We start from the raw sequence: 25,126 nt of genomic DNA, 5'->3' as shown, positions 1-25,126 counted from the left end.
TTGCTCAAGTCTGCAGACTAGATATGATCCTAGAAATTGCAAAGTTTAAGGATCTTCTCATGGGGTTCTTCAAGTTAATGAAGGTTTATGAGAGGTAAGTAATGACAGATTATACACATATTTAAGACAGTCACAAAAATAACAGGAAAGTTACTGGAACAAAGGATTACACAGAGGGTGGCTAGCATACGTCACAAAGTGTTATTCAGGCAGAGTCTATAATTATTTTCAAAACAATTAAATCGTTTTTTGAAAAAAATAGAAAAATTGCAAAACTTAGGGATGGAACAGGACAGTGGAATATAATTGGGGTGAGATATTAAACAATACTGAGACAATGCAAGAGAGTGGAATTCAACAAGGTGACATGTGGAGGTCAACCTGATATGACAAACAATCCATTTGTACACTGTGACATTCTCAGATCTGCAGCCAAAACACTGTGATTCTTATTGCATTCATTTGCTTGTGATTTTAACAGAGGCTTCAGACTATTTAAAATAATCAGGTTAACATTGCAATAGACAGCGGGGAAAGGGCTTATGAACACAGTAAGTGTACTTTTGATAATACTGCTAGCAGTAATTTTGAGGCGATAGTTGCATGATGTATAGAGTTGTATTACATCCTCTTCTTTCTAAGGGACTTACTAAACTGGACCTTTTTGATGTTGTTTGTGATGCTGGCTGATCCCCATGAGAGTGTTGTATATGTTATTTTATATCAGTAGATATTAAAACTCTCATGAACTCAGATTAGATTATAAATATCATTTTACTCCCAACTAGATACATTCAGCAAGGACAAAAGTGATAATTCTATCCGAACTTAACAATGTGATTATCGAGTCATAGAAATGCAGAGAAAGGGAGCATTTTCTTACATAACGCAAGCCTTTAGTAAACTGGCATTAGGTTAGACTACACATCACAAAGAAGACCACAGTGATAATCCACTGCTTTGACAAAGCCGGCTGGGAAGAATAGGAAATGTCTTTCAGTGGCAGTAGAACAGTGGAGCATTTTAAAATCTGGGCCAATCTAATCACTTACCACATTCTAAGACATGAATCCCCATGAGGCCAACAGTCCCATTCAAGAGTGGAAAATGCTGCTACTCAGACAGGCTCTGGTTCAATGGGAACTATGCAGTCCTGTGCTATCACACAGTTTATAAGAACTGAATTTACCAGAAGGATAATGACAGTTGGCAGGGTTTTAGACTTGCTGCGGCTTGATGCCAAAGTATTACATGCATGTCAAATACTCTTTTTTTTTCTTCCAGCACTACAACTATTTGTGAGAATTCGCATGGGCAGGCATTACTTAAATATACAATCCACCAACGGCAGACAAAAAACCTTCTAATCCATTACCATGTGTTAGTATTCTTGACTTTCTAACTGACACAATGCTGTTGTGCAGTTCAGTTAAATCCCATTTAACTTCTAGGTTTACCTTGCCTTCCCTATTTAATCTACAATGTAGAAATGTCACATCGCACAATGCCCTTAACTTACCAGCATTGTGCAATGTGTATGTTTCCCTATGTTTACAGTCAGATAATCACACAGATACATTAAGTATGTTGTCGACCCACACAACTAACAGCAAGTTGCGCTGTGTTTAAAAAAAAATAGAATGGAAACGTTAAATAAGAATGTTTCGACTGAAGCAAGTTTTAAAGTGCAGAATCTGGAGATTCTGTAGGCAATCGTATCTAAAACATTCTCTGCAGACGAGTGTTGATGATTTAAAATATAATCAAGTTGAAAGGATCCAACATCAAACGCACCACTTGAAGTGGTAACCGGAGTGAGTCCTGAATGGGTAACAATCCAAGGCTGGCAACCCTTGCAGTGACATAAACTTCACAACAATTTACTCTAAATCCAATTACCCAGCTGGGAGAAGGGACAGTGGCAGAATGACTTGAACCATCATACTGCCTTCCTTTGTTGCTTGGAGACATGTGGAGGGATGGAAAAGATCTCCTCCAGAGTCATGCCAGATCAGTGCTTCCACTGCCACCATGCCAGTATCATAAAGGGTTGAAGCTCGTGATCAGAAAAGGAGTTTTCCTATCAGCACAGCTCTTAACAGGACAGGTTTTCCAGCGCTTGAGCTCCTGAGTGATAATGATCCAGAGGGGACAACTCATCGCAGGAGGGCAGTTTAGGGCAGATAACATCGAATGTAAAGGCCATCTCTACTATCCAGAAGACAAAAGGACAAATGAAGAAATAGTTTTGTAACCCCTTTTCCCTCCTGCTTCCTATTCCTCTGACCCTAGCTTCTTACACGCCTGCTCCTCCTTTAACTTTGAAACTGCCCAGTCTTCCTTTGATGTCTCCTCCCCCACCCCACTCCATCCCATAAAGTTTATTTATTAGTGTCACAAGTAGGCATACATTCACACTGCAATGAAGTTACTGTGAAAATCCGCTAATTGCCACATTCCAGCGCCTGTTCAGGTACACTGAGGGAGAATTTACCATAGCCAATGGACCTAACCAGCACGTCTTTCAGACGTGGGAGGAAATCGGAACATCTGGAGGAAACACATGTAGACTCCACAGAGGCAGTAATTCAGCCGAGAATCAAACCCGGGTCTCTGACGCTGTGAGGCAGCAGTGCTAATCACCATGCGGCCAACATTGTTCACATTAGAATAGAAACTTAGAATAAAATCCCTACAGTGTAGAAGGAGGCCATTCAGTCCATCAAGCCTGCACTGACAACAATCGAACCCAGGTCATATCCCCACAACTCCACGTATTTATCCTGTCAATGTCCTGCAGAGTTCTCTCTCCAAATCCTCCTTCCCTGAACTCTTTCATTCTTCCAACCCCCACATTTCCTTCAAATATTTCCTAAAACTCATCACTGATGAAGTTTTGGACCACCCCTCCTTGTTTCTTCCTCCATGCTGCATGGGTTCATTCTGTGAAAGGCCAGTAACTCAGTATCATTTACATGGTAAATATCCAAATATGTTTCATAAATGAGGGACCAAAACCAAGAAGGAGTAGGAGGGTTAGATGCAATAAACAAAAGCATAGGGACAAGACACATTATAAGGCTCTTAAAAAGGAGGAAGAGAAGTGTAAAGGTAGTGGAATTCAGAAAGTGAACTCTAAAGTGTAAAGTGAAGTCAGCTAAAAGCTCTTGAAATCCAAGTTGGTTGTCTGCAGCACTTTAATTTTCTCTTAACTGCGCTTCTTAGTTGTAGGAACATAGAAATTCAGAGAAGAAAAAGGCAAATTCAGCCCTTAGAGCCTGCTCTGCCATTCAATTAAATCATGGCTGATCTCTCCCTGGTCTCAAATCCACCTCCTCACCTGTTCCCCATATCCCTTTTTTATTAGAAATATATCTATCTCTTTCTTGAAACCTCATACAAGCGTAAAACACATGGATGGTCCAGATAGGCTCACTGTTATGCCGACATGTACTAAAAATAAACAAAGGGTCCAAGTTAATTCCATGATTGAAATATTGTAAACTACAGTACCGTCATGGTTTTAGGAATATTTATGAATTGTCCCATTTATTCATTCATTCTGAACAGGTATCTAATTTGAAATATGTGGTCTTTCAATCTTGCAATAAATATGTATAAATCAACTTGTCAAACTAAGGGAAATACATTGTTAAATATCTCTGCAAATCCTACTTTGTACAGTTCTATTTTGAATGAGCTTACTGATTTCTTTAATATTATCACATTAGAAAGAAAATCTAAGAGAGTTTGGCTGCTTTTTTGTTTGAAAGCAATGCATGCTGAGTGAGTTAGAGTAATGTTCTTTCATCCCTGGATTCTAAGTTCAAAGCCCGTTCATGCTTATGGATTCAAGTCTTATCTTGGTGCCGACCCTTAGGCTGCTATGGGATATGAGTCCGAACTATTTCAAACCCAGTTACCAGTGGCCCCTCAGTCACAATACAAAAGTGTCTGTAATTTGGAACCAAGTACACCAATCACACTTACAGAAACAATAAGGTTGATTTATAGGGAATTAGAAATCCAACCGAATGAAACAAACTTGCCACTAATGATATTACACCTTTTATTTCAGATTTCCAGCATCCACAGCATTTTGCTTTTAATATTATATTTGGGAGCATTTAGTGTTAACGCTGGTAGCCAGAAGTGAAGTGGGGGCGGGGGGAAGTTGCGCAGGGGTGGGAAGGTTCAAAATTAAGAACTTCAAATCATAAAACACAATAGCATTTCATGTACACATTCACTCATAATTTGCTGCCCTTAATAACGAGCGTGTTGCTGCCACAGGCTAGAAATGTCGAACTTTGATTAAGCATTTTCATGCATTTCATGTAGCCTTGAAGAGTGCACAGCACTGCCAACAGCAGTGAGCCTGACTGCAGCACCCACTGTCTGTACTTGTGACCTTGCTGGGATGCCTATGGGTGGCTTTTCAGGCATATGCCAGTCATCAATGTCCAGTTGAATCAGTCAGGTCACAGTGATATTGGCCCAGGTAACAGGTTGCTATGTCTATGCTCCATTGAAGTCAGAGACAATATAACAGCAACTTTAAAAATGTTTTGACCTGGCTGCTTATTTTGGAGTCTTAGATTCCCTGTTTAAAGAACTTTACACACAGCCTTTGAATAAAATAATTTACACCAGCAGAAAATATTGTATTCAATTGCTGGAAATCCAATCAGGAGAGGTGATGGCCTCGTGGTATTATCACTAGACTATTAATCCAGAAACTCAACTAATGTTCTGGGGATCTGGGTTTGAATCGCGCCACAGCAGATGGTGGAATTTAAATGTAATATAAAATATCGAGGATGAAGAATCTACTGGTGACCATGAAACCACTATCAATTGGAAACTCATTCTGGTTCACTAATGTCCTTTAGGGATGGAAATCTTTACCTGCTCTGGCCTATATGTGACTCCAGAGCTAAAAAGAGTGGTTGACTTTCAACTGCCCTCTGAAATGGCATAGCAAGCCACTCAGATATAAGAAGGCAGCTCAGCACCATCCTGGTAGGGATGGGCAACTGTGAACAATGATCCATGGTCCCAAAAAGAGAGACACTTGAACCTTTGAACTATACCCTTATCTTCTAGCTTCAAGTCCCAGTGACTTGACATCAACATTCTGCCATCCTGAGGATACATACCAACTGATTCAAGAACAGCTTCCTCCCTGCTGCCATCAGACTTTTCGATGGACCTACCTTGCATGAAGTTGATCTCTCTCTACACCCTAGCTTTGACGGTAGGACTACATTCTGCACTCTCTCCTTTCCTTTTCTATGAATGGTATGCTTTGTCTGCATCACGTGCAAGAAACAATACTTTTCACCGTATACTAATACAAGTGATAACAATAAGTCAAATCATACCAAATCAAATCAAAACAATGGCAAAGATTTAGAAGTTGTAGGTTCACGGTGTAACAGGCAACTTTGGGAATTTGATGAAAAATCCACAGAAGTTGAATTGGGTGGGACCTGTCATTTGGGTTCATAAGAACATAATAAGAACATAAGAAATAGGAGCAGGAGTAGGCCATCTAGCCCCTCGAGCCTGCCCCGCCATTCAATAAGATCATGGCTGATCTGAAGTGGCTCAGTTCCACTTTCCTGCTTTCTCCCCATAACCCTTAATTCCCTTGCCTATCAAAAATCTATCTACCCGCGTCTTTAATATATTTAGCGAGGTAGCCTCCACCACTTCAACGGGCAGAGAATTCCAGAGATTCTCCACCCTTTGAGTGAAGAAGTTCCTCCTCAACTCTGTTCTAAACTGCGCCCCCCCTTATCTTGAGGCTGTGCCTTCTAGTCCTGCTGTCCTTTCTGAGCGGGAAGAATTTCTCCACCTCTACCCTATCCATCCCCTTCACCATCTTATACGTTCAGAGTGTGGTGTGTCTGATCACCGTTGGCCTGTTGGTTTAACTGGACTGTGTACTTACTGAGAACAATTTAAGATATACTTTGTAATTTGTGTTATCCTTAAAAATCTGTGCACATCTGTGAAGATGCAGGTGGGGGTGAATAGGAAAACTGAACTATTGGAGGTACGATCTTTTGAATGAGACTTTGAATTGAGGCCACATTTGATTTTGCAGGTGGATGAAGAAGATTCCATGTCTGAATTTTGAATTAGGTGTTGGATTTCTTAAATTAGAAATGATTTTGTGTAAGGCCATATGGCAACTAAAACACTCGGGGATATAAGGTACAACATTACTTTTGTTACAATCACAGCTGAAGTTACTACTGGACAGTCAGGTCTCAGAATGAAAGCCTGGTTTGATAGCTCGTAGTTTTTATTTTTTGTTTAAAGATGTGGATGAACAGAGTCACAGGACTGCCAATTAACTTCTAACTAAAGAATAAAAAATGCACTAAACATGAAAAGATTGATGTAATACAATATTCATTTACTCCACATACATCTTCACAGATGTGCACAGATTTTTAAAGATAACACAAGTTACAAAGTATATCTTAAATAGTTCTCGGTAAGTACACCATCCATGTAAGTAAGCCAACAGGCCAACTGTGGTCAGACACACCACGCTCTGAAACATATTGACAGGTGCCACCCACTTCATCTTCTGTGGATCTTTCATTAAATTCCCACAGGGTGCCTGTCACACTGTGAGCCAACTGGTCTCACTGGAACTCTGGCTTCCACCCAAGTGTTTCCAATCTCCACTCTCAGCAAACAAAGTCTCTGAATCTTTTCCCAAACAAAGCTTTCCCTCAAGTGCCCTCACCAAGGATCCACTTCCAGGATTTCGATCTCTCTTTTCAGTGTTCAGCTACCCTGTAAGGTCATATTCATTCAAGCTTTTCTCTCAGGTACCCAGCCATGCCAATAGAACACTACAGCTTCACAACTATAATAAGAGGTGACCAAATGTTTGGTTTACCTCTAATATCTGGTTTCCCACTTTAAATCAGATTACTGCAGCTGTTCCTATAACTCAGGATGCATTCTCTGCTTTTTACTTTAACTTCACCCAATAAGACCTTGTTCAACTTCTTGTTCTTAATTCCTTTAACTTAATTGTCTTCCAGAGATATACCTTTCATCCCAAATTTTTGTCCAAATCCCCTGGTTTCTAGATGTTATGGTGTTCCTTTGGCTTTTTGCAGCCTCCCTGGTCCTGATCAGCTGCTTCTGAGCCCAACTCAAAAGTGCTTTCTAACCTAAGGTTGCTTCCAAGGGTGGAATGGGAATTCCATTTGCTGCCAATCAATGCCTCAGTTAAGTTTGAATTGACAGCAGTCATGTAGGGGTTCGCAGGGATGGATTACGTACTGACTCTCAGAATGATGGGTGCCAAATGCTCGACATCCTGAAAATTCAGGCCAATGTAAAATGGTTGTTTTGAACACAAGTAGGGGCAATTTTTGAGGGAGTTTCTCTGATCTAGGGCAGTCCCTACTGGGGCTAGTGATTATACTTCACATCATTGGGGCATCTGGAGGTTGTGAAAGGTGTGATATAAATGCAAATTTTTTGTTTCTTTCCTATTCCTTCTTAGGAGATAATGTGGAGATGCCAGTATTGGACTGGGGTGGGCAATATAAGTCCCACAACACCAGGCTGAAGCCCAACAGGTTTATTTGGAATCACGAGCTGTCAGAGCACTGCTCCTACATCTTAGGAGATGAGCTTAAAGTTTGAAAGAGTGGAGCATCTTCATAGCAATGGCTAAATGTGCAAGAACACACAAAGGCCACTGCATATTCAAGATCAATTTCAGCCTCCCAGACTACCTGGATCCACTACAGTTTGCCTACAGCCGCAACAGGTTCACAGCAGACACCATTTCCCTGGTCCTGCACTCAACCCTGAAACATCTAAATAACAAAGACAAAGATTGATGTAATACAATATTCATTTACTCCACATACATCGTCACAGATGTGCACAGATTTTTAAAGATAACACAAGTTACAAAGTATATCTTAAATAGTTCTCGGTAAGTACACCATCCATGTAAGTAAGCCAACAGGCCAACTGTGGTCAGACACACCACGCTCTGAAACATATTGACAGGTGCCACCCACTTCATCTTCTGTGGATTTTTCATTAAATTCCCACAGGGTGCCTGTCACACTGTGAGCCAACTGGTCTCACTGGAACTCCGGCTTCCACCCGTGTTTCCAATCTCCACTCCTATTTAGGAGTCAGACTCCTATTTATTGACTACAGCTCAGCCTTCAACACTATTATTCCCACAAAACTCATCTCCAAACTCTCTGGCCTGGGCCTCTGCACCTCACTCTGTAACTGGATCCTGAACTTCCTAACTCACAGACCACAATCAGTAAGAATAGGCAAAAACACCTCCTTCACGATCATCTGTGTTCTCAGCCCCCTACTATACTCCTTATACACCTATGACTGAGGCCAAATTCCCCTCCAATTAGATTTTCAAGTTTGCTGATGACACCACCGTAGTGAATTGGATCTCAAACAATGAAGAGACAGAATACAGGAAAGAGCTAGAGAATCTGGTGAACTGGTGCAGCTACAATAATCTCTCCCTCAATGTCAACAAAAGAGATTGTCATCAACTTCAGGAAGTGTAAAGGAGGACATGCTCCTGTCTAAATCAACAAGGACAAAGTAGAAAGGGTTGAGAGTTTCAAGTTTTTAGGTGTCCAGATCACCACCAACTTGTCCTGGCTCCCCCCCTAAAGCAACACTATAGTTAAAAAAGTCTACCCATGTCTCTACTTTCTCAGAAGACTTAGGAAATTGGGCATGTGAGCTACGACTCTTACCAACTTTTACAGACGCACTATAGAAAGCATTCCTTCTGGTTGTATTCTGGTTATGGTATGTCTTCTGTTCTGCCCGAGACTGCAAGGAACTATAAAAGGTCGTGAGTGTAGCCCAATCCATCACATAAACCGGCCTCCCATCCACTGACTCTGTCTACACTTCCCACTGTCTTGGCAAAGCAGCCAACATAATTAAAGACTCTCTTTCACCTTCTTCCTTTGGGAATAAGATACAAAAGTCTGAGGTCAAGTACCAACCAACTCAAGAACAGCTTCTTCCCTGCTGCTGTCAGACTTTTGAATGCATTAAGTTACACCCTAGCTATGCCTGTAACACTACATCCTGCACTCTCTTGTTTCCTTCTCTATGAATGGTAAGTTCTGTCTGTATAGTGTGCCAGAAACAATACTTTTCCCTGTATGTTAATACATGTGACAATAATAAATCAAATCAAATCTCCTTCTCTATGAACAGTACGCTTTGTCTACATAGCATGCAGGAAACAATAGTTTTCACAGTACACTAATACATGTACCAATGATAAATCAAATCAAATTTAGTCAAATGATTACCTCTGTACTTATCATTCTAATGGCCTCCACTGAAAATAAAATTATGATGTACACATACATTATTCATGTTTGTACTATTTCCCCAAGGCAGTTTTTTCTTAACTGATCAAGAAACCCACCTCCCCCCAAAAACAGTTGAATAACAGTTAATTGCACTAAATTATTACCTTGGCAAACGCTGTGAAGATGAGGGGATTTTACTGATCTCTTTAATATATTCTTGCACTAAAGCGTCTTCTAGACTGCTGCATTGCGATCTCAGGGACTCAGTATATGGCACACTGCCTCTGGCAGTGGTCGCAGATGTCTTGCTACTGGATGTGCTTGCACTCTTTGGCCTCTGATTTTTACCCATCTCGTATCTAGAAAGGAGGAAGGAGAATTGATGTACTCCCAAGACATTGCTAGAAGTGATAAAAAAAACAGACACACAGAACAGCGAGACCAAACATGAATGCTGTGATATGGCACCTTCATTCAATGTTCAATATGGGGTGTTTCAATAAGCTGTGGTTTTAGTATTTAAGTCGGAGCTTGAGTCTAAGAAAAAATGCCATCTATATGTGTTTAAACAGAATATTTTGGAAATACGTTGTGAATTTAGAATCTGAGACTCATCATTTCAGGACCTGTTTATTTTTAGAATGTCACAACAGTACAGATTTCCACATTATCAGTTTTTTAAAAACTTAACCAGTTTTTTTTATTATACATTCCTGGGAAGGGGGCATCGCTGGTAAAGCCTGTATTTATTGCCCAACACTAACTATCCTTGAGAAGAACACTTTCTTGATCCACTGCAGTTACTAGATAGTCCTGCAATATTGTTGGGGAGATAGTTCCAGGGTCCTGACAAAGATGACACTGAAGGAACAGCAACATATTTCCAAGTTAGGATGATGTGTGACTTGCAAGGGAACTTGCAGGTGGTGATGTCATGAGCCTAATACCCTTATCCTTCTAGACAGTAGAAGATGTGGGGTCAAGAGGTACTGTCAAAGAAGCCTTGCGAGTTACTGCCATACATCTTGTTGATGGCCTACAATTCAGCTAGTGATGGAGGGAATGAACATTTTAGAATGATAAATGGAGTGCCAGTAAAACAGGCTGCTTTGTAGTAGATGATTTAGAGATTTTTGAGCAGCGTTGGAGTTTCAGTGATCCGGGCAAGTGGATATGTTAGTTGTATATTTTAAGGTTAAGTGTCTGGAGGTGCAGGGCACTCAACGGATAATTAATTCTGCACATATAAAGAGACAATGGCCATGTGCACCTGTCAAACACAACCCAACTGATGACAAAAAGAATTCTTGCAGCTTTGTTGTGTTCATGACTTTGATGCTGCCTTCCGTCCATTCAGATTCATACATCTTGAACAATGCAGACTTACATACATGTTGATGCCACAAACAACACGGACATCATAATAAATGAACAAAAGCACACCTAATATATATCATAGGATCCTACAGTGCAGAAGGAGATCATTCAACCCATCGAGTCTGCACCGACCACAATGCCATCTAGGCCCTATCCCCACAACACAATGCACTTATCCTAGCTAGTCCCTCTGATACTAAGGGACAATTTAGCATGACCAATCAACGTGACGTGCACATCTTTGGACTATGGGAGGAAACCGGAGCATCCGGAAGAAACCCATGCAGACAAGGGGTAAATGTGCAAACTCCACAGTGACCCAAGCCAGGAATCGAACCTGGGTCCCTGGCACTCCGAGGCAGCAGTGCTATTCATTGTGCTGCCATGCCGCCCACATGTGTATACAAATCTTGGTGGATTACTCAGAGTCAAATAAAATCAACGTGGCAACACTTTGTCTCTGAGAAAAATGATGTGCTGAACTAAACTCTTTGCTTAAGGGCAGTCGGTGAGGTTGCGGCTGACAAAGTGGGCTGCTTTGCACTTGCTGATCTGTCTGCTATGTTGTTTTGGAGGCTTGCTGGCTCCCTACCCAATCTATGTACCATTTAGCTATTAAAAGGCTATAAAGAGACACATATTGACCCTGGAATTGTGGGTTGCAGAGGTACATTTTGTGAACAAATCAAATGAGGGTTGACTTCTGGTCCCTGCTTCACCAACTGGCTGAAAGGAGTGTAACATTTCGCAATCAACCACACTCCTGATTTGTGTCTTGGGATGCTGCAAAGGTTTCGGGAAGTCAGGAGGTGGTCACTCACCATAGTCACTCACCCTATCCATCTAACCACAGTACTAATGTTGTGATGCAGTTACATTTCTGGTCAATGGTCACCCTTACAGTGTTGATGATGGGGCATTTAACGATACTAATGTCAAGGAAGGTGGCTATGCTCCTTTACAGAGAACAATTGCCTGGCACTTGTGTGGCACAACAGGTACTTGCTTGTTATCAGCCCAAGATGGTGGTGTCCAGGTCCTTCTGCATGCAAGCACGAACAGTGTCATTATTTTAGGAGTTGAAAATGGTACTCAATACTGTGCAATCATTATCCTCATTCCTGATCTCATGATGGAGGGAAGGTCATTGTTAAAATTGGCAAAGGTAGTTGGGTCTAGGACACTAATCCTGAGGAAGTCCTGCAATGCTAGGTCTGGAGCGATTGGCTTCCAACAACCACAGCTGTCTTCCTTTGTACTGGGCATGAATCAACCAGCACAAAGATTTTCCCCTGATTCCAGGTGACTTCAAATTTTATTAGAGCTTCTTGTTGCTATACTCTGTCAAATGCGGTTTTGATCTAAGGGCAGTCACTTCCATCTGATCTGCATGTTTACACCAAAATTGTAATGAGATCTGGAGTTAAGTGGTCCTAGCAAAAATCAAACTGTTACCACACCTGGTTCTAATCCATCTAACAAATATCCAAAATGTCAAGTTATATCAAAATCTATATCTTTTTGATAACATAAATTTAGGTCTTTGTTCAAAGTAGAGGCCTCAATTTTCAGGATAGTGAGTATTTGGCATCCGTCATCCTGAGAGTCAACAGGAAATGCACTCAACCGATTCTGACTGACCCACTGCCATTTCATGCTCAACTGTCTGCCCCTTCTGTCCGCAGATCGGCTGGCAGCTCATCGGTTCCCTCCAAGCACAGCGTTGCAGTGGACAGACAAGGTACCGCAACACAAGGTCTAAGACTAAGTCCCAGGATCACACTTCAGGTAAGTACCAGGGGTTTCCGGCAAGTGGGGTTACTAGATGTTCTGGGTGGTAGGGGGTGGGGAGAAGATCTCAGTGTTGGAGCATAAGACAAGGGAATGGAGGGCTGGAGCTCCCAAGTCTGAGGGGATGGTGCCCCCAGTCCAAAGGGGTGGATTGAGGGTGAAAACGTTTTCATTCATTGGGTGTCTGCCAATCTAAAAATTGAGGTGAGAAAAACTCCTTAAGTGGCCATTAAATAGGGACATGGGTAGGCTTCCTGTTTGAATCCCTGCCAGCCCCAGTGTAAAATTGTGTCTGGGTTGGGGTGGGGAGGATCGCAGAGGAATCCCATCCATACAATATCACACATCCCCTGCCTCAGGACCCACTGGAGGAGGACTGTAAAATTTCAGCATTCACGGGTAGATTTCACATATGAGTGTTCCTGAATGAGAGAGTTTCTCTCAGCAGGTGAATGTACCTCCATCATGGATGAAGAGGGCTTAACCATGGAGGGAAAAGTGTGCAATAAATCCAGAAATTGCCAAACAAATACCTGCTATGTGAAAGGAGTGTGAATTGTATAAAAACATTAAAGGGCTCCTATAATTCATGCAATCCTGCTTGAATTTTGAATTTTAAGATAAGTTGATGACAAATGAGGATTTTAACTCATGTTCATAGGCTTGGCACTGAGGGATCTCATATAACAGTACCATGTCAGCTATGGTTCAGCAGGTAACACACTGGCATTTACCTCAGTGGCTGTAGGTTTCACTCCAGAGATATGAGCAGTAATCTAGATTAATACTCCAGTGCACTGGGGAGTGCTACACTATAGAAGGTGCCATTTTTCAGATGCAATAAGAAGTCTCATAACACTAGATTAAAGTGCAACAGGTTTATGTGGTATCAGGTGAGTAATGCTCTGAAAACTCGTGATACCAAATAAACCTGTTGGACTTTAACCTGGTGTTGTGAGACTTCTTACTGGGACCATCCCAGTCCAATGCCAGCATCTCCGCATCAATTGTTGTTTGTGCAAATTCATTGTGTTTCCTATGTTTGTGACAATAAATACATTTCAAAAAGTACTTCAGTGGCTGTAAAGCTTTTTGAGGCAGCCTGAGATCATGAAAGATGCAATATAAATCAAAGGTCTTGTTTTTTGCATCATCAGATGGTACATTATCTAATAATGGTATAATTATTTTATGTAATTTTTAAATAATTAGTTCTTGGAATGTAGCCAGTACTGACACAGTCAACATTTATTGCTCATCCTCCATTTGTTTTGAGAAGGCAGTGGTGGGCCGCTTTCTTGAAATATTGCAGTCCATATAGTTAAGGTATTCCCAATGTGTTGCTAGGTAAGGAGCACCTTTCACCAGTGATGCTGAGTGTGGTGTGTGATTTGGAAACAATGTTCCCATTGTCTTCTGCCCCTCACTGTGGTGAAAGTGCTGCTGTCTGGGGCTGCTGGGCAATCAGATTATCGGCAGCCCCAGAAGTCCCGGCTGTGCCAATAGCCTGAAGAAGAACGCCCATTGATTCTTGGAATAAGGTATGTGAACCATGGCGGGAAGGGTTTGGCCAACGTAGAGAGGAGTGAGTAGGGTGGAGTGGTGGGCTTCGGGGAGCAGACAGGTGGGAGGAAAGGAGGGGAATCTCTTAGGGAGGCTGCCCCCAATAGGCAAAGGCATCCTGAAGAGATTGTGTCCCTTCTCCCCACCCTTTTAAAACATTTTAACAGAATGCCCAACTGCCCATGTCAATCCATATTATGGCAAGGGCAGCATTTTTTGGGAGTCAATTGGCTTGTTAACAAGCTCAATTGATTCTTGATTGTTTATTTAAATATGATGAATCAGCTGCTGACTTCAACATCCTACTGTTATTGGGAGGGAGGGGCGGAGCTTGGGGTGAGCAGATAGGTGGTGGAATGGGCACCCACCCATATTTATGTACATCCCTTCCAAAGTCCTGAAGGACCATGTAAAATCCAGCCCCCCATTACAAATCTAAACACTAATTTAAAAAAATGCTCTCTATTAACTCAGAATACATTCTTATTGAAATATACCCATCACATTCTCATGATAATATCAAGTTCCTTCAGTCAACTCAAACCCATGTATTCTGCATTAGATCCTAGTTCATGAGACCATAAAATGTAAGAGCACACAAATCAGCCATTCATCCCATCAAATCCATTCTGCCATTCAATGCAATCATGACTGATCAGATATGATAATCATTTTTTGTTCATGGGATGTGGGCATCGCCTATCCCTGAGGGTATTTCTAAATTTCTAAACTCGTTGGAGTTTAGAAGGATGAGGGGGGATCTTATAGAGACGTATAAGATAATGAAAGGGATGGATAGGGTAGAGGTAGAGAGATTCTTCCCGTTTAGAAAGGATAGCAGGACAAGAGGGCACAGTCTCAAGATAAGGAGGGGGCAGTTTAGATCGGAGTTGAGGAGGAACTTCTTCACTCAAAGGGTGGTGAATCTCTGGAATTCTCTGCCCGTTGAAGTGGTGGAGGCTACCTCGCTAAATATATTTAAGTCACGGGTAGATAGGTTTTTGACAGACAAGGGAATTAAGGGTTATGGGGAGAAAGCGGGAAAGCGGAACTGATCCACTTCAGATCAACCATGATCTTACTGAATGGTGGGGAAGGCTTGAAGGGCTAGATGGCCTACTCCTGCTCCTATTTCCTAAGTTCTTATTTCTTATGTTCTTATGTACTTAAGAATAAACCACATTTCTGTGGATCTGGGGTCATATGTGGGCCAGATCTAGTAAGGACAACAGATATCCTTCCCTAAAGGACAAAAGTGAAGGGTTTTTATGGCAATCAATAATGGTTTCATGGTCATCATGAGATTTTTAATTCCAGATTTTTCATTGAATTCAAATTTCACCATTTGCCATGGCCCAGATCCCCAGAGCATCACACTAATTCTCTGGATTCCAGGTCCAGCGACAATACCATTGCCTTCCCTTCTCAACTCTACTTTTCTGCCTTACACCCATAACTTTTAATTTCCTTACTGATTAAAGATCTGCCTATCTCAACTTTTCAGTACTTAATTAAGAACTCCTTTTCTTACTATAGAATGGATACTTCGTCTGTGTTGGGTGCACCTTCCATTATTTCCCTGATCATTGTAAGCATTTGGCTAACACGTGTCAATGCGTTGCGTGGCTTGTAATACAAATGTATGGCGATACAAATGAAGAACAGGGCTGAACTATTCGGCACTCTTATAAACATCATGAATCGCACTTTCATTATGCTGAACAGAAGCTGTTCTAAGATGTCATTTACATTTTAATCCATCTATTGAATTTATTTTTACGGTTTTGCCTGGGTTAATCAGATATTCCCAAAGAGCTACATAAACCACTTTAAGTTTACTGCTTAATGATAGTTAAATAGAATTTGATTAGATTGGAATGTTACAAGTAAACGTTGCCAAAATATCTACGCTTGAGGCTGATTAAAAATCCACACAATACGAAAGGTAGATTTTGGAATTAGTAAGCAACCTTTTTAAAATTTTCACTTCATCCCATTAAACAGAAAAATGCCTCAAATTAAATCTGGCAGTTGTGTAGGAAGATAAACCTTTCATTTATTTGGGTGTGAACTAATTGAGCTGAAATTAGACACTTGTTTAATATCATAAATCAGTTGACCTGTTGGTAATACACTGGTGCTCACCAGACAGCAAAAAAAAAGATAAATTAAGCATTGTTGCAAAAATTGATCAGTTCCAATCCCTTAAAATTGCACATCGAACAATTTCAGGCTCGTCGCTTCGCTTTAGCATTCTTATCCTATCACCGACATAGAGAGATGTGGCTATTAAGTGCCAAACCAATTATGGTTGTATAACCCCAAATCAGAGCTAATGAAAGATGAACTTGACTCCACTCTATTACTGGGACATTTTCTAACAGATTAATAAGCATTTTAAGTGCTTTGCCTAGAATATGGCAGCTATTAGTCATTTGTAAGCTGTTACCAATGTGTTGTGTGCGTGCACCCATTTACAGATAAATCAAATAACGCTGAATCGTAGCAGCAATATCTGGCTGTCACTGATAGTTACTGGCTCAGTATCTGTTACAGGTACAGCAGTTAATGGCTGCAGCAACTCTTTTATATTAATGGGTAACGGATCTTACTGGCACCTAAACTCAGTTGAAATTGTCTACATGTTATAGCCCTCTCCGGTCACAGACTTGATATAACTTTAGAATATTGCCTGTGTTTAGTCCACCTGGAAGAATTGAAATGCTTCGAATTTCCACCCTCCAGAAGGAATATCACTCAGTCAATTTTCAATAATTACATTGCTGGCTGTGCTAAGAAGTCAAACAAGTGATGTTACTGTCCCTTAAACACAGGTGCTAAAACACACAGTGGGTATTTTTAACTCTCCGTGCCTTCCTAATTAGAATTAACACAATTCTATTCCTTTAAGCTGCTAATTAGCAATTAGCAGTCATTTAATTAGTAATTTGCATATATTTTTCTCAAATAAAGTTCTGGTGCACACTGGCCTGCATAACCCATATTTAAAAGAAAAACTTGACCATGCCCTGAAACCTGTGTTCTCTCTGTTGCATCAATGTGCACTTTAGCTCTTTGCCTCATGCAGACACACACAAATAAAAGTGAAATACAGAAATAAAATAACTGATTGTAAAATGACATTAGCTTGTCATAAGCTGAAATATCAAATCTGATTTTATTGCAAGAGAGTATGGGATTGTAAAAGTTACAGGCCTGAAGTATTAATCCTTTTTCTCCATGGATACTGTCCTAACCTGCTGAGTATTTCCAGCAGGTTGGTGTTTTAATTTCAGATGTCCTGCATCAGTAGTATTCTGCTTTGTGATTCTTATCAGTATTTTCAGATCCTATGTACCAACTCTTTTGTCATGAGAACAGAAACCCAGTAGCATAACCTATAATGTACAAAGGAATTACTGATTCCTAAAACCAGGTAACAAAAACCAAAAACAATGTTAAAATACTCGGCAGGTCCGGCAGTCTCTGTGGTGAAGCAGAAGTCAATGTTTTGAGTGAGGACCCGCCTTCAGCATGGGAGTAGAATCTTGGAATGTCCACTGACTGATTTCTCCCCCATAGATGCTGCTGATCTGTTACAGGTTTGCTTCCTTTTACAGATTTCTAACACCTGCAATACATTGCTTTTTGGTTCCATTAATTCATCCCTGTCTCTACAACTTCTAATGTGGAGATGCTGGCGTTGGACTCGGGTAAGCACAGTAAGAAATCTCATAACACCAGGTTAAAGTCCAACAGGTTTATTTGGTAGCACAAGCCACAAGCTTTCGGAGCACTGTCCCTTCATCAGGTGAATGGACTCCAGTCACCTGATGAGGAGACAGTGCTCTGAAAGCTTGTAGCTTGTGCTACCAAATAAACCTGTTGGACTTTAACCTCGTGTTGTGAGACTTCTTACTCTGCAAGTTCCATCAGCCCTGAGATCTCCGCAAACCTTTAATTCTGGGCTCCTACGCATTGTCAATTTCCTTTGCTGTACTTTCACTCTTATGTTCTAGAATTCTCTCTCTGGCTTCCTTTAAGAAGCTCCTCAAAATCTACCTTCCTCTTTTGACTAAGCTTTTGGTCACCTTTTCTAGATCTCCCTTTGTGACTAGGGGTGGAATTTTCCCATCCCACCCACCATGGGAATTGTAGTGGGCAGGACACGGATCGCGCAAAGGTCCGTTGACCTTGGATGGGATTTTCCAACTTTGGAGCGAGCATGGCAAGAAAATCCTGCCCTTGGGGTCAATATTTCCCTGATGATGCCACTGTGAACCACCACATGTGTAAGGTGCTGTATCAAATGTGCTACATAAGTGCAACTTGTTATTGCTGTTGACTGAATAAGTGAGTTTGTCTTTGTGCTACATGAAATTCAGAGAACCTGATTGGCCTCCTGAATATTGTATTCAATGATTCTGCACAATTTTTGTGTAATCGGAAATCCAACAAACTAGTCTATAAACATCCCAGGAACTTCTATTTCCCATTTTCCAAGAAGTCATAAACTGTCAATTAACAGGCTTTGGAGGATTATGTTCAGCAATATCAGTAGCATCTCTGCAAAAAAAGTGGCTTTGACGATTTTGATTTGATTTATTTTTGTCACATGTATTAGTATACAGTGAAAAGTATTGTTTCTTGCACGCTATACAGACTAAACATACCATTCATAGAGTACATAGGGGGAAGGAAACGAGAGGGTGGAGAATGTAATGTTACAGTCATGGCTAGGGTGCAGAGAAAGATCAACTTAATAGATAGTAGGTGATCAACGTAATATATAGTAGGTCTATTCAAAAGTCTGATGGTGGCAGAGGACAAGGTGTTCTTGAGTTGATTGGTACATGATCTCAGACTTTTGAATCTTTTTCCCGATGGACGAAGGTGGAAGAGAGTGTGTCCAGAGCGCGTGGAGTCCTTGATTATGCTGGCTGCTTTACTGATGCAGTGGGGAAGTGTGAACACAGTCAATGGATGGGAGGCTGGTTTGCATGATGGACTAAGCTACGTTTTCAACCCTTGTAGTTTCTTGCAGTCTTGGTCAGAGCAGGAGCCATACCAAGCTGTGATACATCTGGAAAGAATGCTGTAAAAATTGATGAGAGTTGTAGTGGACACACCAAATTTTATAAGGCTTCTGAGAAAGTAGAGGCATTGGTGGGCATTCTTAACTTTTCACAGAATTGCTTAGCTTTATCCAGCCTCTTCCCACCAATGGGCCTGAATTTTTAATTTTCAACCTGCAGAGTGGGGGAGGCCAGCAGTGATGTGGGTTCCCCGAGGTTTCAGCAGCATATTTGTCAGTAGTTTGTTAACAAATTAGGCATTTGTATCTGATGTTTGGGTTGTCCGACCAGTTGGAGTGAATGAGTGTCATGATGGCCCGCAATGATCTCTTTCAGTCCATGATCTAAAAGGACCTTGTGTGGTTCTGAACAAAAGCATGCTAAAATGTTCTGGTGCTGAGCCAGCAACTGGATAAATAGAGGGTCAACATGCAAAGGCTGCATCAGGGTTCTCAGGTGTGACCATGGACATCTTACTGCAGGCTGTAAAGATCTGCAGGGAGTTCCTACACAATGCGGACCATAGCACAAAGGGACCCTCAGACGGCAAGCAGATGTGGTTGGAAGTGGCAGAGGAGGTCAGCGAGAGAAGTGTGTACCTCGCTCCTGAATGTGATGTCATAAAAAGTTTCATGATGTGACCAAGGTAGGAAAGGTGACTAGCATTCCACATACAGGTGCAAACTTCTTCATTTTGCCTTTTGCAGCCATCATTCCTCAGACTCAAACATACACTGCAGGAACATCCAACCATTGCTCTCAATGAAAGCATCTTCTCATCTTCCCTTCCAACCAGCCTCCTCTGACACTTACCCTCATTTAATTGCAAAGTCACACCAATGTCTCACAGGGAACCCTGCCCAAATGTTGTCCTTCCACCGTCTCAAAACATTTTACTGTTTAACATCATTGGTCTCTTCTTCCTCTCCTAACAGGAGGAGAGAGCACAGAATACTAGGGAGAGGCAAAGAACAAGAGGCGGCCCTCCAGTCATTTCCATTTTGACAACTGTGCGGGATGAGACAATGGAGATAAGCCAGGTTTCAGCAAACGTAACCATTGCTTATGGAGGGATGGGGTCTCTCAGATACATGGGACGGAATTTGACCACCTCACCCACCCGAGGCTAATGGAGAATGCTGTTCCACAAGCCGCGACTGCCCCAATTCTGGGCAGGCATAGTGGTAAAATTCCAGTACTGGTGCTAGAATTAAATATAATATGGCCATGTGACATTGTAATGCACACTCATGTAAATGTGATGCCATCAACCATTGAAATAAGATTATCTGCACTATGATGGCATAGAATTCTCTCAACTTCAGTTCCAATTAATGTGTGTTATCTTCCACAGGTCCTACAAGCATCCCGGAGTAGCTGACATTAGAGGAGGTTGAAGACTCCTCAGGATGCACTGTAGCAAGACTAAAATGCATCCTCCACAAGCTCAGATTTGCACACCTCCACTGGTAGGATGTGGAGTGCTTTAATGATAAAGCATCACAAGTGAGCACAAGCAGATGGCAGAGACAGGGACAATAGTGGTGGGTCCCCATTGAAGGGTGCAGGATTCTCCAAGCTCCACTCAGCTGGATGCAGGTGCTGAGCCTTAGGGGTAATTGATGAAGAAATGTATTCTGGAGCAGTAGCAGAAAGAATGTGAGGTTCTGTCAGTGTTTTCAGATGCACAATGCATCAATGGACAGATTGGAAGAGTCCATCTCGAGCATGAGTGCCATGATATTTCAGGCCTTTTCCTAATGCCTGCATCCATGGAAAGTGTGCCTCTTGTAAGGAGTAACAAGATTGCATTCTAGCCCTCATCAATGGTTGCATTCAGATTGTAATCATTAGCATGATGGAGCAAAGTCGCACCTTGACCATTCTCTGAAGCATAGCAGAATGCTCTCCATTTGTTGATTAGTAGGGAAGTGTGTGGGGGGTCATGAAAAGATAAATGCTTGATAGGCACCCCTTCCACCATCTTAAATATTCACTTCCTCCCTCACTGGTGCACAGTAGAAGCACAGGATACATTACAACAACTCACCAAGTTTCCATTAATACACTACTTCTACCACCTAAAAGGACAAGAAGAGCTGACACATGGGAACACCTCCATCTACAGCTTCCACCCCCAAGCCACACACCATCCTGACTTGAAACTATATCACTGTTCCTTCACTGTCACTGGGTCAAGAAACCTGGAACTCCCCAACAGCACTGTGGATGTACCTACAGATGAAATCTGGTTCAGGAAAACAGCTCACCATTATCTTCTCGAGGACAGTTTGGGATGGGCAACAAATTCTGGCTGTGTTGGTGGCACTGAAACTCCACAAGAGATAAAAGAAAGTGGGGAATCTGCTCAAAGTATTTCCACTCCACACATCATGGCCCCTTTCTCAGTCAGACTCCTGTATGCTTCCTCCTTTTTCCGATGACTGAGTCTGCCCCTCACAGACATAGGTGGCCCAGTCTTTGGCAGGGTCCTCACAGCTCCAAAACCCATAGGACTTCACTCAACAGCCATCTAAATAGTCAGAGCAGGGATCTGAGCAGCCTATATCTACCTCTGTTGAAGCCACAAGGAGTGCACTAAGAGTATACAAATAGGCAGGAAAAGAGATTTGTATTTGCACAGGGCTCTTCATTTTGGTGCTGTGTTATCACAGTTTTCTTCATATGAACAATACATTATTTCAAAGCTCCATTCATTGACCCATCTTCCCAATTTTTCCCTGAAAACACTAGATGGATTTCTGCCTTGTGAAGAATGATATGACATGAATAAAAGATAAGCAATGAGGGTCTGAAAGAGAGATGACTCGTTGCTTCATGCTGAGTACGGCTACATTGTGTTCAGAATTAGTGTTCCAGATGGCTGCTCTGCCTCCGATTAACTGAAGTGTGCCCAAGTCAATCTGTCCTGGATATCTCCAGCAACTAGGAGTGGCCACACATGTCCTCGCCATTCCAATTTCCTCCTCCACCTCCTGTTCCTCATCATCCAAAGATACAGAGTGGTCATCACCTTCCTCTTCTTCCTCCTCCAGAATATAATTATAGAATTATAGTCCTCGCTGCTTCATAATGTTTGGCTGACCACTATCATTCCACCCTTGATGATGTGCACAGAAGAGAGCTCACAGGTTTTGCAGACATCCAAATCACATCTTCAGCACTCTGATAGTTTGCTTAGTGACACTACTTTTGCTCAAATGACTCTGGTTGTAACTTCCCTGGGAATCAGTAGTAGGGTTCCTCACAGGTGCCACCCACACCATCCTTACAGGATATCCCTTGTCTCCAAGGAGCAATCCATCAACTCTCTGGAGGTACAAAATGGAGGCATCATGACAGTTTCCTGGGCATCTTGCACAGATGGATGCAATGATCTTTCTCTCTGTTGCATACCAGTTGAACATTGATTGAGTGGAATTCCTTTCAGCTGTTGAATACTCCTGGGCAATCCGAGGCCTGGGAGGGGGCACACGGATTGGCATGTGTGAAATCTATGTGAGTCATAGGATCATTGAATCCCTACAGTGCAGAAGAAGGCCATTCAGCCCATGAGTCTGCACCAACAACAATCCAGCCCAGGCTCCATCCCCGTAATCCCATCTATTTACTTTGCTAATCCCCCTGACACTAAGGGACAATTTACCATGACCGATCACCCTAACCCGCACATCTTTGGACAGTGGGAGGAAACCCACGCAGACACAAGGAGCATGTGCAAACTCCACAGATAGTCACCCAAGGCTGGAAATGAACCCGGGTCCCTCGTTCTGTGAAGCAGCAGTGCTAACGACTGTTGTCACCGTGCTGCCTACCAATGCCAGCCAGTGCAGCAAGTCTGAGGGCTCTCTCTTCAGACTCACCTCTTCTATTTGTCCTGGCAACTATGTCATCACTCACCTGGAATTTCCACTCATGGACCTCAGAGTAAGAGATTCTACAAGGATCTCCTGCAGATTCTCACCAGGCTGATGGTAGAGGGATGCAGATACAAGTCAAGGAACTCCAAAGCACCACAAATGACCTCCAAAATCTCAGCAATCACCTCCAAAGCAGGGAAAGCACGCCTTCAGTAGAAAACCTTTCAACTGAGGCAAGAAAGCAGCTGTCATATCCATGTATATAAAGGCTTTCTTGTTTACCAATTGTGCAGCCATTGTTTTCCCGTTTTATTCAACCTGATGAATTCTCAGAAGACCCAGAAACTCATACACTCAATGTTAAAGATAAAATTTGGGATTAGAATTGCGTTAATATCACATTGTATCGCTTTTGAGACTTTTACATTATTTTATATGAAATAAGATCACAATAGATTGGCTGCTGGGACAAATATCTTTCTTGAAAATAAAATAATTGTACTAAAACAAAGATTCTGGCATTTCAAACATCACTTCTTTTCTATCTCTAATTCCACCACCTTGTCCTCTTGCCCAATTTTCCTGTCCTGAAGGCTCTCCTTGGGATATGGTTTTATAACATAAGAACATAAGAAACAGGAGCAGGAGTCGGCCATCTGGCCCTTTGAGCCTGCTCTGCCATTCAATAAGATCATGGCTGATCTTTTCATGGACTCAGCTCCACTTACCTGCCTGCTCACCATAACCCTTAATTCCTTTACTGTTCAAAAATCTATCTATCCTTGCCTTAAAAACATTCAATGAGGTAGCCTCAACGGCTTCACTGGGCAGGGAATTCCACAGATTCACAACGCTTTTGGTAAAGAGTTCCTCCTCAACTCAGTCCTAAATCTGCTCCCCCTTATTCTGAGGCCATGCCCCCTAGTTCTAGTTTTGCTTGCTAGTGGAAACTACCTCCCTGCTTCTATCTTATCTATTCCTTATTTTGCCGACACTGTGGTCATTCATTCATGGATCTGGACAGTGAGTGTTGGGAGCTACATGATTGTGGGAAGATGTCAGAGAAATGGCCTCACACCTGAGCTTGAGTCTGTTCCTGTCCTCACCCAAGATCCACATCAGTGTATTTTCAACAGAAATTATTGGACAGTGAGCAGATTGAGGGAGAAATATTTTGACAGACTGGAGAACTCAATTCTCTTTATAAACAGCATCATTATACATTTAAAATTCACCTCAAGGAGCAAATGGAAAATTGGTTTAACACCCGATCCTAAGGACACCACCTTTGGTGACACTGCATATCCTCAATGTCACAATGATGCTTGTTCAAGTGGGCTTGACCCAGCTCATTCTGTCTTACGTTGTGAGTGTTACAACTTGAGCCAAACCTCTTGAAATCTGAAATGAAAACAGCAAATGCTGGAAATACCTAGTATGTCAGGCAGCATATGTGGCAAGGGAAACAGTCAACCTTCAAGATCATTAACCTTTCACCAGAGCCTATAGTCAAGCTTCTATCCAGTGCAACTTCTACTAAAATACTGTTTGATTTCAGACCAATCTCTCCAGACAGTTCATACAATAAGTGTTTTTTTCATGCAGCTGTTATCAATGTAAACTATGAAACTGTGACAACTGCCTATATTTATACCAGGTGTACAGGAAACACAAGTTACTCCCTTGTTTTGAAATATTTTTGAGCAGTTTGCCTGACAAGTAATTGAATTGACAAGAACCAGATTTTACCAATCATTTCCCTGAATCTCCCTCCTCCCACCCCACCCCATTAAGAGGCATGGCATCATCCTACTCCAGTAAAAAGTTCTAGTTGCACATAGGGATAAAACTGTTTCCTCGGCAAAACCTGTCAAAAGTTACTAACACATAACCACCAGGCTTGATATCTCTGTCAACTTCTCTAAGACAAAGAAAGTGAAATTCTCTGGCACAATGTCATAATGTAGCTCACACGTTCTGAAATTTGGTCTTCTTGCATCTGTTCCGATGAATGCAAGTCAAAAAGCTTTGATGGTATGTCTCTTTTCTCAGTGACAAGAACTCTTACATTGTT

General features: G+C 41.8%; 1 protein-coding gene across 3 annotated transcripts in view; it reads right to left on the bottom strand.

Moving 5' to 3' along the window:
- The window catches only part of LOC145343740 (doublecortin domain-containing protein 1-like), a 469,487-nt gene that overhangs the window by 419,973 nt on the left and 24,388 nt on the right, over positions 1 to 25,126 (bottom strand). For all 3 annotated transcript variants that reach the window (XM_080190005.1, XM_080190008.1, XM_080190007.1), the window contains exon 2: positions 9,530 to 9,724. In XM_080190005.1, coding sequence (XP_080046131.1) covers positions 9,530 to 9,717 — 188 coding nt within the window. In that variant the 5' untranslated portion in view covers positions 9,718 to 9,724. The remainder of the gene's footprint in view (positions 1 to 9,529; positions 9,725 to 25,126) is intronic.

The sequence above is a fragment of the Carcharhinus amblyrhynchos genome, chromosome 6 (assembly GCF_965287045.1).
Source record: "Carcharhinus amblyrhynchos chromosome 6, sCarAmb.v2.hapA, whole genome shotgun sequence".
Classification (NCBI taxonomy): Eukaryota; Metazoa; Chordata; class Chondrichthyes; order Carcharhiniformes; family Carcharhinidae; genus Carcharhinus; species Carcharhinus amblyrhynchos.
The sequence above is the reverse complement of the archived record's forward strand: the minus strand, read 5'-3'. Positions and strand labels throughout refer to the sequence as shown.